Source organism: Cyanistes caeruleus, unplaced genomic scaffold, assembly GCF_971803275.1.
Source record: "Cyanistes caeruleus unplaced genomic scaffold, bCyaCae1.hap1.1 HAP1_SCAFFOLD_76, whole genome shotgun sequence".
Classification (NCBI taxonomy): domain Eukaryota; kingdom Metazoa; phylum Chordata; class Aves; order Passeriformes; family Paridae; genus Cyanistes; species Cyanistes caeruleus.
The window spans coordinates 1,238,601-1,254,891 of NW_028255888.1; the positions used below are offsets into that span (position 1 = coordinate 1,238,601).

The 16,291-nt window shown below is 48.7% G+C and overlaps 1 protein-coding gene across 2 annotated transcripts in view; it reads left to right on the forward strand.

Annotated features, from left to right (window-relative positions):
- The window catches only part of LOC147646911 (uncharacterized), a 117,674-nt gene that overhangs the window by 39,062 nt on the left and 62,321 nt on the right, over positions 1-16,291 (forward strand). Inside the window, exon 3 of one of the 2 annotated variants that reach the window (XM_086872736.1) lies at positions 15,142-15,822. In XM_086872736.1, coding sequence (XP_086728862.1) covers positions 15,142-15,822 — 681 coding nt within the window. Of the gene's footprint in view, positions 1-15,141; positions 15,830-16,291 lie in introns of both variants that reach the window. The other variant, XM_086872737.1, reaches the window with a different exon arrangement.

Sequence of the window (16,291 nt, forward strand, 5' to 3'; positions counted from 1 at the left end):
TTGTCAAATTTTGTGGGATTTTTCTGGATCTGTGTGGGATATGGATGAAACTTGAAGATTTTTGAGGAGATTTTCTTAGATTTCGTGTAAAATTTTAAACATTTTGTAGGATGTATCTGGAATTTGGTAGGGTTTTGAGAAGATTTAGAGAATTTGGTAGGGTTTTTCTTGAATTTTATGGATTTTTCTGGAATTTTGTGGAATTTCCTAGAATTTTTTTGGATTTTGAAGAGACTTGAAGAATTTTGAGATTTTCTTAAATTGTGTGGTAATTTTTTAAGATTTTGTGGGATGTCTCTGGAATTTGGTAGGGTTTTGTGATGATTTAGGGAATTTTGTGGGATGTTTGTGGAATTTCATGGGATTTTTCTGGACCTTTCTGGGATATGGATGACACTTGGAAAATTTTGAGGGATTTTTCTTAGATTGTGTGGAAATTTGTAAAGAATTTGTGGGATATTTCTGGAATTTGGTAGGGTTTTGAGAAGATTTTAATGGAATTTGGTATGGTTTTTCTTGAATTTTATGGAGTTTTTTGGAATGTTGTGGAATTTTCTGGAATTTGGTGACATTTTGAAGAGACTTGAAGAATTTTGAGAAGATTTTCTGAGATTGTGTTGTAATTTGTGGAGATTTTGTGGAATATTTCTGGAATTTGGTAGGGGTTTGAGAAGATTTTGTGAATTTTGTGGGCTGTTTGTGGAATTTTGTGGGCTGTTTGTGGAATTTTGTGGGATGTTTGTGGAATTTTGTGGGATTTTTATGAGACTTGAAGAATTTTGAGAAGATAATTCTTCAATTGTGTGCAAGTTGGAGATTTTGTGGGGTGTTTCTGGAATCTGGTAGGGTTTTGAGAAGATTTTTAAGGAATTTCTTAGGATGTTTCCAAAATTTTGTGGAAATCTGTAAAGATTTTGTGGATGTTTCTGGAATTTGGTAGGGTTTTGAGTGGATTTAAGGAATTTTGTAGCATGTTTATAGAATTTTGTGGGCTGTTTGTGGAATTTTGTGTGATTTTTGTGGAATTTTGAGGGATTTTTACAAGACTTGAAGAATTTTAAAAGATTTTTTATCGATTGTGTTCAAAGTGGAGGAGATTTTGTGGGATGTTTCTGGAATTTGGTAGGGTTTGGGGAATATTTTTCTGGAATTCTGTGGGATGTGTCCAGAATTTTGTAGGGTTTTGAGAAGTGTTAATGAATGTAGTAGGGTTTTTCTTGAATTTTATGGGGTTTTCTTGTAATGTTGTGGAGTTTCTTGGAATTTTGAGGGATTTTTACGAGACTTGAAGGAGTTTGAGAAGATTTTTCTTCGATTGTGTTCAAGTTGGAGGAGATTTTGTGGGATTTTTCTTGGATTTGGTAGGGTTTTGAGAATAGTTAGTGAATTTGGTAGTGTTTTTCTGGAATTTTATCTGGATTTTTTTGGAATGTTGTGTAATTTTCTGGAATTTGGTGAGAACTTGAGGAGACGATGAATTTTGGGGAGATTTTCTTAGATTGTGAGGAAATTCGTAAAGATTTTTTGGGATGTTTCTGGAATTTGGTATTGTTTTGAAAAGATTTTTCTGGGATTTTGTGGGATGTTTGTGGAATTTTGAGGGATTTTCAGGGGACATCATAATTTTTTGGGAGTTTTCTTATATTTTGTGGAAACAGGGGGAGATTTTTTGGGATGTTTCTGGAATTTGGTAGAGTTTTGAGTAGATTTAGGGAATTTTGTGAGATTTTTTCTTGAATTTTGTGATATGTTTCTGGAAGTATCAGGATTTTGAGGAGGTTTGGGTAATTTTGTGGATTTTTTCTGGAATTTTGCACGATTTTGAGAACGTTTGGGTGAATTTTTATGAAGATTTTGATGAAAAAGACAGTTGGAAAAAAACGGGTAAAAGTGATTAAATTTTGCTAAACAAAGCTGATAAGCAAAACCATCCAAGGAACCTGAACTCTGTGCTAAATCCGCATGGTTTGGCCTAACATCAGCCAAATGGGGTTAAAATCATCCCAAGGTGTCCAAAGTGCAACCAAAAGGGCATAGAAATGCCCAAAGTGGTGTAAAACCTACTCCAAATGGCCTAAAATCACCCTTGAATCTCCCAAATGGGTGCAAGATCCACCCTGAAAGTCGCTGGTTTTGCCTCAAATCACCCAAAGGGCCCCAACATCACCCAAACTGGCCTGAAAAGCCCAAAAGGAACCTAAAATCACCCAAAAAGGGCTCGGTTTGACCAGCACCGGGACTGGGAGCGAGACTGAGATCGAGACTGAGACCGAGACTGAGACCTAGAGCGGGCCTGAGACTGGGACTGAATCCAGCACCAGCACCGAGACTGGCACGGCTCCAGGACTGAGACTGAGACCGGGACCGGGATCAGCACTGGGATCACTCCTGGAGCAGCACTGGGATCAGCACCGGGATCAGCACCGGGATCAATCCAGAACCAGCACTGGGATCAGTTCTGGGATCGCTCCAGGACCAGCACTGGGATCAGCACCAGGACAGCTCCTGGAGCAGCACTGGGATCAGCACCGGGATCGCTCCAGGACCAGCACTGACACTGGGACAGGAACTGCTCCAAGACCAAGACTGAGACCAGGACTGAAACCAGCACTGGCACCAGCACTGAGACTGGCACCGCTCCGGGACCGAGACCAGGACTGAGAGTGAGATCGAGACAAAGACTGGGACTGGGAGCGCACTGGGACCGACACTGGGACCACCACAGCTCCGGGACAGAGATCGACACCGGGACCGGAATCAGCTCTGGGATCGCTCCGGGACCACCGCGTTCACTCCGGGCAGTTTTGGCCATGCCCCCAGGTGAGACTGGGAAGGGCTGGGAGGCACTGGGAGAGAAATGGGAGAGAAATGGGAGGGAACTGGGAGAGAGCCTTCAGCGGGGTGGGACTGCCGTGGTTTGCATCGTTCCGGTGCAGCCATCCCGGTCCATGTGGTCCCGGTCCATGGGATCCCAATCTCTGGTGCTGATCCATACGGTCCCGGTCTGTGCAATCCCAGTCTGTGTGATCCCAGTCTTTGCGATCCCAGCCCATGGATCCCAGTCTGTGTGGTCCTGCATGGCACACACTCCAAGAGTCTGGAATTGCAGTTGCCAGCAAGGAAAAGATGTTCCTGCCCTTGAAGGCAAAGCTCTTGAGAAGGGGCCGAGAGCCAAGTGCAGCAAGATCTTACAGTGACATTTCCCTACCAGCCCCCAGAACTTCACCCATGCTTGTTGTAGCTCCTGGATTGGGAATTAAATCAGGGAAGGGTCTCTGGTGGGAGCTGCCCTGGGTGCAGGGAGACGCTGATGTCAGCATTCAGGAACACACATAATCACAGATTGATTATATGCAGGTGCTTTATTGAAGTGCACGGGAACTAGGGGTATCAGCAACCCAAATCTATCTCCATCATCTTTGTCCAAAGTGCACATATTTCTACAATTTCAGCTGTAGCAGTAATCACTGTAACAACCTTATCAATATTGCTTCATTAATATTGCTTGATTAGCTTTATCAATATTTTTTCATGACAGTTAGCACATCCTTGTACAAACATGTACAAATCTGATCTCTGGGTGGGTATCTTGGAATCCCCAAGTACCAGTTCCCTTTACCGTAAACATTTCAGCTTGCTAGACCATCCCCAATACCAGACGTTCTTGCAGCCTACTTCTTCTGACTTGGACTCCTGGAAAGGTTTGTGCAATCTCCTCTCAGGCCCTGAGGTTCAAGGGCTCAGCTCCAAATGCACCACGGGGCTCATTAGGATCAAGCAAATCCTAACAAACCATGGCTGTGCCTTGATTTCCCTCTGGTCTGGTGCAGTTCTTAGGAAAGTTTCCTACAATAGTTATGGAGAAATAGTTCAAAGAGCTTCTAGGAAGTATGAGTTCCTATTTTAAAGAGTGTCTTTTATTCCTGTTCTCTTTAGAGCAGATGTGATTGCAGCATTCAGTGATCGATATTGATCCAGGGTCTCTCCTAAGGAGGTCTGGGCAGGTCAGAGAAGCTGTGCCTTGAGGTCTGACCCAGTGTGAACAACCTTGTTCCACATTCCCCAGCCCCATCCTGTCTCTCCTCCCTCACCTGGGACCTGCTTTGCTCAGAGAACTGGCTGCACTGAGGCAAAGAGGGGTTTTTCTTCTTTTATTGTAGCAATCTAAAACTTCTGAGTTTCCCCATGGAAATCAGATACCCTCCTCAAGTGTGTGCCAAGCCAAGGTGCCACCAAGGAGGTTCCCCTTCCCCAAGGCAGAACCACACAAGGAATGTTTCAGACACACAGGGAGTTCTACAAGAAACACAAACCTAGAGTTGGCTGAAGGCAGAATTAGAGCAGCTGCAGAAGGACAGACAAGCTTTGAACTCCTTGCAGCTGAAAGCACCAAGTGGGTTGTTGGGAGGTGTGTGAGTGAGGCAAGAGTGAGGGAAGGGAAATGCAGAGAGCCCTGGGAGTGTTTCTGTGCATACAGGCTGTGGGAAAGGGCACTGCAGAGCTGCCCTGGGCCAGCTGTGAGAGTGGATTATCATCCCAACCTGCACTGGGCCATTGCAAGGGGCTGTTGCCATGGACACTGCACTGACCCCACTGTTGGGTTTGGGTGCCACAGCTGGCCTCATCAGATTTGAAAACTTGAATCAAATTATTCCCAGAGGTTTGGCTTGTTTAGGTCTTCTGAATGCTCGTGAGCCCTGGGGCACTGAATTCCTGACTTGAAGAGCTGAAGGCTGAACAAGCCTCTGGAGCAGTAAAACTCAGCACCAGCAGCCTCCAAGTTTCTGAGGAAGTCAGCAGCCCCCACTGAGGCCATCCCTGCCCAGAGACTGTGGGGGAATGGGCAGACAAGGAGAGCATCCCTGGGGCTGGGGAAGCAGAACTCAGAGGCACCAGCAGCTCCAGGTGGGAAATGGAGCGTGGAATGGGGCTGTGAAAGCCCTTCCTGGGCTGTGCCAATCAGGACAGACAAACCCTGACCCCCATCCCCCAAACAACTCTCTCAAGGACACATTTAGAAGAAATTACAATTGTTTGTGTCCTCTGAGTTGGATGCACTGGAGAAATACCTACAAGAAATTTTTTAGAGCTCAAAAGAACAAAATATACTTTACTGGCAACTTTAGAAACTCAGAGAAACTTTGTCAAAAGGTTTAATATGACATTCGACCAACAAAAAATATTTCTCAAAGCAATAACTTGGCTCATTCAACTTTAAAAACTCTAAGTTTTTAAGTTTCTCAAAATTTGCAAGAGGATAGAAATAGAAGAAGAAGACACTGAAAGACAGAAAGACAACAAAACCTTAGAGAAACACACACAGAGATACCAACTCCTGGATTCCAGCAGCGTTCAGATAGAAATTCCAAGAGGATGTAGGGTCAAGACTTGTTCTTGCCTTGTGGTCAGCCTTAAATTCCCCTTGGTCTTCCTGGGCCCTTTCCCCAGGTGGGATTTCCCATCATTTGGTCACTCAGGAGCTGGGCAGGGGGCTCCAGAGGTGGGTGTGGAGCATTGCCTTTGGTGTGCCAGGGACTGGCAGACACTGCTGGGCTGGGATAGAGGCTCTGGGGGGATTGGGGTTACAGGGCAGGGCAGTGCTGGGGTTACAGGGCAGGACAAGGCTGGACTTGCCCCTTCCTTCCCCACAGACAAGATGTTTCCAGCCAAAAGCCTCCTCCAGTCTCTCACAACAGGCAACGTTGGAGGTGGAATCCCAGTTCTGGCCATGGATACCTGGCTGAGAAGGTCAGTTCTTTTTCATTGGAGGGAAGTACAGAGCCCCAGGGTTTGGAAGGCAAGTGAGACATGGACATCAGGAGGCCAAGGCCAGCCAGACTTGCCAATAATGGCAGACTTCATCTGGGAGCAGAATTTTCCTGGCAATATTCCTATGGGAAAACTGCTGAATATCAGGAAATTTGGAGATGCAATCCCCATTCTGGTTTTTGGTGCCTAGAGAAGAAGGACAGTTCTTTTTCATAGCAAGGAAAGCATGGAGCCCCAGTGTTCTAGTAGCAGATGAGAAGTGATCCTCAAGAGGCCCAGGTCAGCCACACAAGTCAGGCCAAGCCAGACCTGTTCTGTGTTCCCTTGGTTCTATTGGGCCCTGCAGTGTCACAATGGTCTCTGTGGTTCCACAGGTCCCAAAATGTCACAATGGGCCCTTGGTCCCATGGAGCCCCCCAGGGTCACTCTGGTTCCCTTGGATCCATGAGGCCCCGTGGTATCACAATGGATCCTTGGTTCCATGGAGCCTCACAGTGTCAGAATGTTCTGCTTGGATCCATTGGGCCCTGTAGTGTCACAATGGTCCCTTGGTTCCATGGGGCCCTGTGCTGGTGCATTCCCCCATGTCCTTCTCAGGCCGACCTGCCAGCTGAGAAATGCTCCTTGGGCCTGGGCCTTGGCCAACAGCCCCTGGGCTCAGCTCCTCTGCAGCTCATCAGAAACACTGTCTGCTCCCAGGCACTGCTGCTGCCCAAGCAGCTCCTGCTTGCTTCAGGAGCAGCCCTGGGAAGTGTTTCTGTTCCCTCCATGGCACAACATCCCTGTTCTCAGCCTTGCAAAGAAAGCTGTTGATGCCAGGTGTGGCCAGGATGAAACATTGCTGTGCCTGAAGCCCCTCTCTTGGGGCCTTACAAACAGCGCTCCAAAAGGAGCCCCTTGCAGCTCTCCTGGGCCAGCCACCTCCCTCGGAGTGGGGCCTCTGTGAGCCGGGAACTCTCCCGTTTGCTGCACTCGGGGCATCCCCGAACAAGGATGGAGCCTGGGCCAATCCCCCCACTCCTCCAGGCTCAGCCCTTGGCCTGCTGGGGAGATGCCAAAGCATCCGCAGGGAGCATTTCGCTGCCCTGCAGGGGAATTTCTCACAGCTGCCTTGCACTGCCTCTTTGTGTCTGTGTGCACACACCAGTGCTGTGCCCTGGCAAATGTGGCAGAAATGCTGCTGTCGGAGAGGTTGGAGTGCCTTGGAGATGTGAGTCAGTCAGACCTGTAAGTGAGGTTCAGTCACGAGGTCTAAGCTAAGTTAAATGCTGCTAAGTTTTGTTCTTTTCCTAACTTGTAATGTTTTATATATATATTATAAGCTAAGTTAAATACTGCTAAATATTATTCATCTGCTAAACTGCTAAGTCATATAAGTTAGGTTAAATACAGTAAATACTGTTCTTTTGCTAAATTGTGATGTTTGGGATATCAATTAAAGTTAAGGTATCAGTTAAGTCCTGTTAAGTTTGAGCTCTGTTAATCTTTTAGGCTGTATTCCTTTTATCCTTGCCCTCACTGTCCTTTTGTCACACACACACACACACACACACACATATACACACACGGACACTTCTGGGTTCATTTTTGGTTTAGTTGCCTGGAATTTGTTTGGTTTTGTTGTTGCTTTGTTTCCTTGCTGTGCCTGAAGTGTCCAGTCAGGACTACAGTGACTCTTGCAAAGGAACTTTGTGCTGCTGGTGCTTAATATTAAATCTTGTTTTTGTTCCTTCCTTGCCAGGGATTTTTTAAACGCTCTCAAGCCCTCGTTTGCGACAGGGTGAAGGAGCCCTGGCCCAGGCTCTGGTTCTGGCAGCACTGGCCAAACGCTGCTGGAGCTCAGACAGCCCTGGAGCTGGGAGCCTTCCCTGGGGAGCCTGTTCAGTGCCCCAGCAGCCTCGGGGGAAAAACCTTTTCCTCACATCCAGCCTAAACCTGCCCGGCTCAGCTCCAGCTGCTCCCTCCACTCCTGTCCCTGGGCACCAGAGGGAAGAGGATCCTGCAGCCCCCAGCCAGGGACCCGCTCCCAAGGCTGCTGCCATGGCAACCAGGCCTGGCACCAGCTGGGATGCTCGGATTCCATGGGCTGGGCTTCATGAATGGGATTCCCCAATTTCCTGCTCCCGCTAAATTCGCGCTGCCGCTCACTTCCCTCCCGCCTCCCATGGAAAACACAAAAGGCAAAGATCCCAGGCTCGGATAAGAACAATTTATTGAGAATAGAAACAAGATAAGGAACTAACAGGAAGAGAAACAATTTGGATTACAGAAGGGATAAGACAAACTATTTACAGGGAAAAGTAAACACCACCTACTGGCTCTTCCTGGACATGTATTTCCTCCTGCCAGGAAATGACACCCTTCTCCTCTGGTGAGTCCTTTTCCTGCCCCTGGCAATGACCTGAGATAGGATTGAATATAATGACAGGGCCATGGCCATACCCTCACATTCTTTGATCCCAAATCATGTCATTGCCACAGGCAGGAAAAGGTACAGGGGTTTTCTCAGCATGGATCACATGGAACATGGATCACAAAGTCACCAGGTCACTTCCCAACATGGATCCTCTGGAGCTGGAGCCATGGACAGAGCTCTTGCTGCATTTGGGGCTTTAGCAGGGCTTGGTGGAGGCACTTACTGGTGCCTCCGTTGGTGTTTGATCAAGTGAGAGTGCCTGGAGAAGCTCTTCCCACACTGGGGACATTCGTAGGGCCTCTCCCCAGTGTGCATGAGTTTGTGGGTACTGAGGCTGGAGCTTGGGCTGAAGCTCTTCCCACATTCTCCACATTCATAAGGCCTCTCCCCAGTGTGGATCTGCCGGTGCCTGACGAGGGTGGAATTGTGCTTGAAGCCCTCCCCACAGTCAGGGCAGCAGAAGGGCTTCTCATCTGTGTGAATCCGCTGGTGCACGAGGAGATGAGAGCTAGTCTGAAACCTCTTCCCACACTCAGGACACTCGTAGGGCCTCTCCCCAGTGTGGATGCGTTGGTGGATGATGAGTTCGGAGTTGAAGCTGAAGCCCTTCCCACATTTCCCACACTCATAGGCCCATTCCCCAGTGTGAATCATCTGGTGGTGGATCATTTTGCTGCTCGAGCTGAAGCTCTTCCCACACTCCAAGCACTTGTAGGGCTTCTCCCCATCCTGAAGCTGCTCATGGACCACCAGCTCAGAGCCCTGGCTGGATCTCTGGCCGCCTTCCCTGCACAGGGTGGGTCTTTCCACCTCAGAGCACCCTGGGATGGGTTTGGATTCCCTCGTCCTGCGGGATCTCCAGGGATTTTCCTCCCCGTTTGATTTTTGTGCTGTGGAGCTGCTCAAAACTTCCTCTTCCATGAGGTTCTGCCCCAGGGATTTGTCCTCCCTGATCTCCATCCTCTGCTCCTTGTCTGGGGGAGGAAAGACAAGGAGAGAATAAAATTTGCCTCCGTGCCAGAGGGAAGGGGAAGGAGATCCCCCCAGTGCATCCCCAGCAGGACGGTGTCGGCAGCGGGGTTGTCCTGCAGCCGGGGCCATGCTGGGCTGGGAGATGGAGCAGGAGAGAGGGGGAAAGGGGCACTGACTTCCTCCTCACCTGCCTGGGTGTCCCAGGGCATCTTCCTCTTCCTCACAGCCTCCTTCTCCATCCGGACAAGGTCTGGGAATGAGAAATCCTGGTTTGGGAGAAAACAAGGAATGAGCACAATGAGTTTGAATGTCTCTTGGCCCAAGTCCCTCTCTAGAAGCCACTGGATATCTGAGGTGTCTTGGTTTGAAAGGAAAGGTGTTTGCTAGGGAAGGCAGAAACCTCCACGGAAATTGATAAAAATGTAAGCAACAACCCCTTCAAAATTCCATAAACATCCCACAAAATCTCCTCCAATTTGCACACAATCGAAGAAAAATCTTTCAAAATTCTTCAAGTCTCGTAAAAATCCCTCAAAATTCCACAAAAATTCCATGAAATTCCACAAACAGCCCACAAAATTCCACAAACAACCCATCAAATTCTCAAAATCTTCTCAAAACCCTACCAAATTCCAGAAACGTCCCACAAAATCTCCTCTGGTTTGCACACAATTTTAAAAAAATCCCTCAAAATTCTTCAAGTCTCCTCAAAATCCCTCAAAATTCAAGAAAAATCCCACAAAACCTTTACAAATTTCCACACAATCTAAGAAAATCTCCTCAAAATTCTTCAAGTCTCCTCAAAATCCCACAAAATTCTAGAAAATTCTACATCTCAAAAATCCCCACAAAATTCCACAAACATCCCACAAAATTCCCTTAATCTTCTCAAAAACCTACCAAATTCCAGAAATATCCCACAAAATCTTTACAAATTTCCACACAATCTAAGAAAAATCCCTCAAAATTTTCCAAGTGTCATCCGTATCCCACAAAGATCCAGAAAAATCCCACCAAATTCCACAAACATCCTACAAAATCTCCACAAATTTCCACACAATCTAAGAAAATCTTCTCAAAATTCCTCATGTCTTTTCAAAATCTCACCAAATTCCCGAAAATTCCACAACATTCAAAAGAATTCCATAAAATTCCAGAAAAACCCTACCAAATTCCAGAAACTTCTCACAAAATCTCCACAAATTTCCACAAAATTCTGGAAACATCCCTCAAAATTCCAGAAAAGTCTTCTCAAAACCCTACCAAATTTCCTAAATCCTCTCAAAACCCTACCAAATTCCAGAAACATCCCACAAAGTCTCCTCCAATTTGCACACAATCGAAGAAAAATCTTTCAAAATTCTTCAAATCTCGTAAAAATCCCTCAAAATTCCACAAATATCCCAGGAAATTCCACAAACTTCCCACAAATTTGGCTCCTCTCCCTGGGTGGAGCATCTCACAATGGGCTGATGTCATTTTATCAGTATTGCAGTGTGACTCAATGGCCCATTACCAGAAGCTATCCCCCTGGGGGGAGGATGGGTGGTGGGAGAGATAAAGAAAACTGCCTCACCAGGTTTTAACAGCTGGCCCATTAACAGAAGACATCCCCCCCATTATGAGGGATGGGTGATGAAAGAGATAAAGAAAACTGCCCCACCAGGTTTTAACAGATGGTGACAGAATACATACTTTTGGTTACATCTTGCATTGTAACCCAAGACATGGGGTCCATAAAAATTTTACACCACCAAAATTCAGCCCTGAAAATGCCTTCCAGGAATTCCCCACCTCTGTTTTCTCCCTTTTGCTGTTCAGGGTTTCCTCCTTGTCCCAGCTCCTTGGGGTCACGTGTGTACTGGGGGTCCTCTGTCTACTCAGTCCCTGACCTCTTCAGGCTGCTGGGAGTGCCAGGAATCTAAAAATTTCCCCTGTTTCCATCTCAACACTTAGGGATGCTGGAAGTTTTTGGGGTCCCAGGGTCCCTGCTCCCCTTATTCTCTTCTTGGGGTTGCAGGGGGTCCGTGGAGACACCCCCCCCCCCGCCCCTCTCCAGGCTGTTGAGGGTCTCGCAAATCGCGGCTGTCCCCCTCTCTGGGCTCCCCACTTTGGGGTCCTGGGGGTCACAGAGCTCTGCTCCTCGAGACTGCCTCTGCCAGCAGCAGCCACTGGGAACCCCCAATGTACCCCCAGGGGGCATTTTCCACTCAGCTCTGGAGTTCTTCATTCTCCAAACATCCCCCCCCCCAAAACGCAACCCAGGAACCCCCCAGGATATCTGGGCCGAGCTTGCCCTCCCCAGTCACCTGTGGGATGGCGGGGTGACGATCCCACGGATGGGAGGCTGTGAATTCAGGGAATGCTCAGCTGGGATATACTGGGCCTGATATCATACTGGGATAAGAAGCACTTGACTGGGATTACTAGGAGTGTCTGGGAATGGCTATGGACATGCTGAGGGCAAATGGGATATACTGGGGGTGTCTGTGACCATACTGGGGATGACTGGGAACACACTGGGAACAATGGGAACTGTGCTGGGGACAACTGGGACCCTGTGCTGCAGACAACTGGGAACAAGTAGGAGTGACTGGGTCTGCACTGGGTGCAACTGAGTGTGACTGGGACCATGCTGGGAGCGGCTGGGATCATCTGGGGAGGGACTGGGACTATACTGGGGGCAACTGGGTGCAACTGGGATCACACTGGGAGGAACAGGGAGCAACTGGAACCATACTGAGGGCAACTGGCATCCTGCCGGGAACACAGTGGGAGCAGCTGGGCCATGATGGGCAAGACTGGGACCATACTGGCAGCAACTGTAACTGCACTGAGGATGACTGGGAGTGGCTGGGAGCAACTGGGATCAGGCTGGAAGCACCTGAGGAGTGACTGAGAGTGACTGGGATAGACTGGGAGAGACTGAAACCACAGTGCAGGTAAATGGGAGCAACTGGAACCACACTGGATAATCATGGGAGCAGCTGTGCCCATGCTGGGGTCATACTGGGATCCCAGTGGAACTAACTGGGATCCTACTGGGAGCAAATGGAATGATGGTGGCTGTGACTGGAAGCATGCTGGGAGGATCTGGGGTTGACTGGAACCATACTGGGAGTGACTGAGTGCAACAGCTCATACCTGAGAGTGACTGCAATTGTACTGGGAGTGGCCGGGATCATCCTGGAAATGTTTTTCTGTAGATCTTCTGTCTTTCTGGTCTCTTTTTCTTCTCCTTCTTATCCTACATACCTGGAACATTTTTGGATATCTTAATGTTACCCAAAATCTTAAGGGTTAACACTTTTTAGGTTAAATGGGCTAAGTTAGTAAACTTAATGCTATGGTAAGAGTTGTATGTTCAGTTTAATGTTGTATTAAACCCTTTGCATAGTTCCATGATTGTCTATATTCTGCCAGTTAAATTTTGTATCATTTTGACCTTTTTGCTCAGTTGGTCAGAGAATGGTGCCAGCATCACCGAGGTTGTGGGTTCAATCCTTGTGGGGCTATTCACTTAGGAATTGGACTTGATGGTCCTTGTGGGTCCCTTCCTATCAAGAATATTCTTTGCATCTGCCCATTCTGAGAATATCTGGTTGGTGTTCCTCCTGTGCACTAAACTCAAGCACAGGAACCTTTGGTTACCACCAGCATTGAAGTGTTCTGGGGTGTTACAGCCCTGCAGGCTCACAGTGGCATCTTGTTTCCATAAGGCCCCAGAGTGTCCCACTGGTTCCTTGGTTCTATGGGCCCAAGAGTGCCAAAATGATCCCCTTGGTTCCACAACTTCCCACAGTGTCCCACTGGCCCCTTGATACCATAAGGATCTAGAATGTCACACAGGTTTATGGCATTTGTCCTTGCTGCCCCTCACATCCCACTGCCCCACAGAGAGCCCTGAGCCACCCGTGAGGGACAGGCCCTGCTGGGCCAGGCCTGGGCTCAGGGCTTGGCCTTTCTGCTTCCTCCAACCCAGCCAGGGCTTGCTCAGCATTGCAGTTCCCTGCTCAGAGCCTTTGGCTCCCGGCAATCCTGGCCTCCAGAATCTGCTCTCACCAGTGCCTGGGGAGCCTTTGGCAGTCCCTGCCCTCAGTGGGGCCGATTGAAGCTCCAAGGGACTTGGAGTTTTGCTTCTGATTCCTTGAGCAGCTTCTTCAGCCTGAAGGAGGGACAAAAGTGGATCAGGAAAAATAGAAGGAACCACGAGGTTGAGCACTCCCTGAATTCATAGCCCCCTACTTGTGGGATCATCATCCCCCACCCCTCAATCCGACAGGTGCCTGGGGAGGGGGAGCTCGGCCCAGATATCCTGAGGGGTCCCTCAGGGGTTGGGTTTTTTGGGGGGGATGTTTGGAGAATGAAGAACTCCAGAGCTGAGTGGAAAATGCCCCTTGGGGGGATACTGGGGGATACCAGCATCCCTAAGTGAGGAGATAGAAATAGGGGGAACATTTCAAATTCCTGGCACTCCCAGCAGCCTGAAGAGGTCAGGGACTGAGTAGACAGAGGACCCCCAGTACAAGCGTGATCCCCAGCAGCTGGGACAAGGAGGAAACCGTGAACACCAGAAGAGGGAGACCAGAGATGGGGAACTCGTGGAAGGCATTTTCAGGGCTGAATCTTGGTGTTTGGGAGGTTTTTATGGACCCCATGTCTTGGGTTGCAATGCAAGATGTAACCAAAAGTATGTATTCTATCACCATCTTTTAAAACCTGGTGGGGCAGTTTTCATTATCTCCTCCATGACCCAACCCTCATAACTGGGGGATGTCTTCTGTTAATGGGCCAGCTGTTAAAACCTGGTGAGGCAGTGTTCTTTATCTCTCCCACCACCCATCCTCCCCCCAGGGGGATAGCTTCTGGTAATGGGCCATTGAGTCTCACTGCAATACTGATAAAATGACAACATTCCATTGTGAGATGCTCCACCCAGGAGCATCCTGGGCCATTCCTGCCTAGATATAATCTGAGCATCAGAACACCACAGGCAGTCTTTCTCCACTTGTATCCCAGAGGAGAGAGAAGACGCATCTACAGCACCAGAATTTCAGAGGTAAGCTACACCCTTCTATGGGATCATTGCTTCAACAGAACCACATCTGTCACTCCATGTGGACTGCAGCCACCATTTAATCTTAAATTTGGATAAGACTGCTTCCAACACCCTGACCAACAGGGTGTCAGGTTGTATTCTGATTCTCTCAGTGAGTTGTTTTTTTGTTGGTTTGTTTGTTGGTTTTTTTTTTGTACTGCTGCATTTTCATTTCCTTTCTTTAATAAATAACTGTTATTTATATTCCTATATCAATATATGAGAGGACTTTGATATCAAGATTATAATAATTTGGAGGGGGTTGTTGCTTACATTTTTATCAATTTCAGTGGAGGTTTCTGCCTTCCCTAGCAAACACCTGTCCTTTCAAACCAAGACACCTCAGATATCCAGTGGCTTCTAGAGAGGGACTTGGGCCAAGGGACATTCAAACTCATTGTGCTCATTCCTTGTTTTCTCCCAAACCAGGATTTTCCAATCCCAAATCTTGTCTGGATGGAGAAGGAGGCTGTGAGGAAGAGGAAGATGCCCCAGGACACCCAGGCAGGTGAGGAGGAAGTCAGTGCCCTTTTCCCCCTCTCTCCTGCTCCATATCCCAGCCCAGCATGGCCCCCAGCTGCAGGACAACCCCGCTGCCGACACCGTCCTGCCGGGGATGCACTGGGGGGATCTCCTTCCCCTTCCCTCTGGCACGGAGGCAAATCCCATCCTCTCCTTGTCCTTCCTCCCCCAGTCAAGCAACTTAGGATGGAGACCAGGGAGGACAAATCCTCACAGCAAAACGTCATGGAAGAGGCTGACTTGAGCGGCTCCACATTCCGGGAATCCAATGGGGAGGAAAAGCCCTGGAGATCCCGCAGGAGGAGGGAATCCAAACCCATCCCAGGGTGCTCTGAGGAGGAAAGACCCACCCTGTGCCGGGAAGGCGGTCGGAGATCCAGCCAGGGCTCTGAGCTGGTGGTCCATGAGCAGCTTCAGGATGGGGCGAAGCCCTACAAGTGCTTGGAGTGTGGGAAGAGCTTCAGCTCAAGCAGCAAACTGATACGCCACCAGATGATTCACACTGGGGAATGGGCCTATGAGTGTGGGAAATGTGGGAAGGGCTTCAGCTGCAACTCCGAATTCATCCGTCACCAGCGCATCCACACTGGGGAGAGGCCCTACGAGTGTCCCGAGTGTGGGAAGAGGTTTCAGAGGAGCTCTCATCTCCTCGTGCACCAGCGGATTCACACAGATGAGAAGCCCTTCTGCTGCCCTGACTGTGGGGAGGGCTTCAAGCACAATTCCACCCTTGTCAGGCACCAGCGGATCCACACTGGGGAGAGGCCCTATGAGTGTCCCCAGTGTGGGAAGAGCTTCAAAAACAGCTCCTACCTGACCATCCACCAGAGGACCCACACTGGGGAACGTCCCTATGAGTGTGAGGAATGTGGGATGACCTTCAGCCAGAGGTCCCAACTGACCATTCACCAGATGATCCACACTGGGGAGAGGCCCTACGAATGTCTCCAGTGTGGGAAGAGGTTTCGCATCAGCTCCACTCTCCTCGTGCACCAGCGGATTCACACAGAGGAGAGGCCCTTCCACTGCCCTGACTGCGGGAAGGGCTTCAAGCGAAACTCCCACCTCATCTCCCACCGGCGCAGCCACAGCGGGGAGAGGCTCTACAAATGTCCCCAGTGTGGGGAGAGCTTCACCCAGAGCTCTAACTTGACCAGACACCAACAGAGGCACCACTAAGGGAAGCCCTGCGAGTGCCCCAAGTGCAGGAAGAGCTTCATATGCTGCTCCAGCTCCATCCCCCATCAGAGGCCCCACGTTGGGCAGAGCCCTGATGACCCACGTTCCCAGTGATCTGTGTTGGGAAGACACTGGGCTGGTGGTCCTTTTGTTTTGTTCCGATTATCTTTTGATTCATCTTTATCCCTTTAAAACAGACAAATTTGGGGTAAAAGTCTATAAATTCATCAAAGGCATCTAGAGCCTCACATTTTACTAGTGCTTCAAGGTAATCTGGTATTCAGGGAAATACTTGGGGGTTGTGGAGCTATTTGGTGGAGTTTTCTCCATTTTTG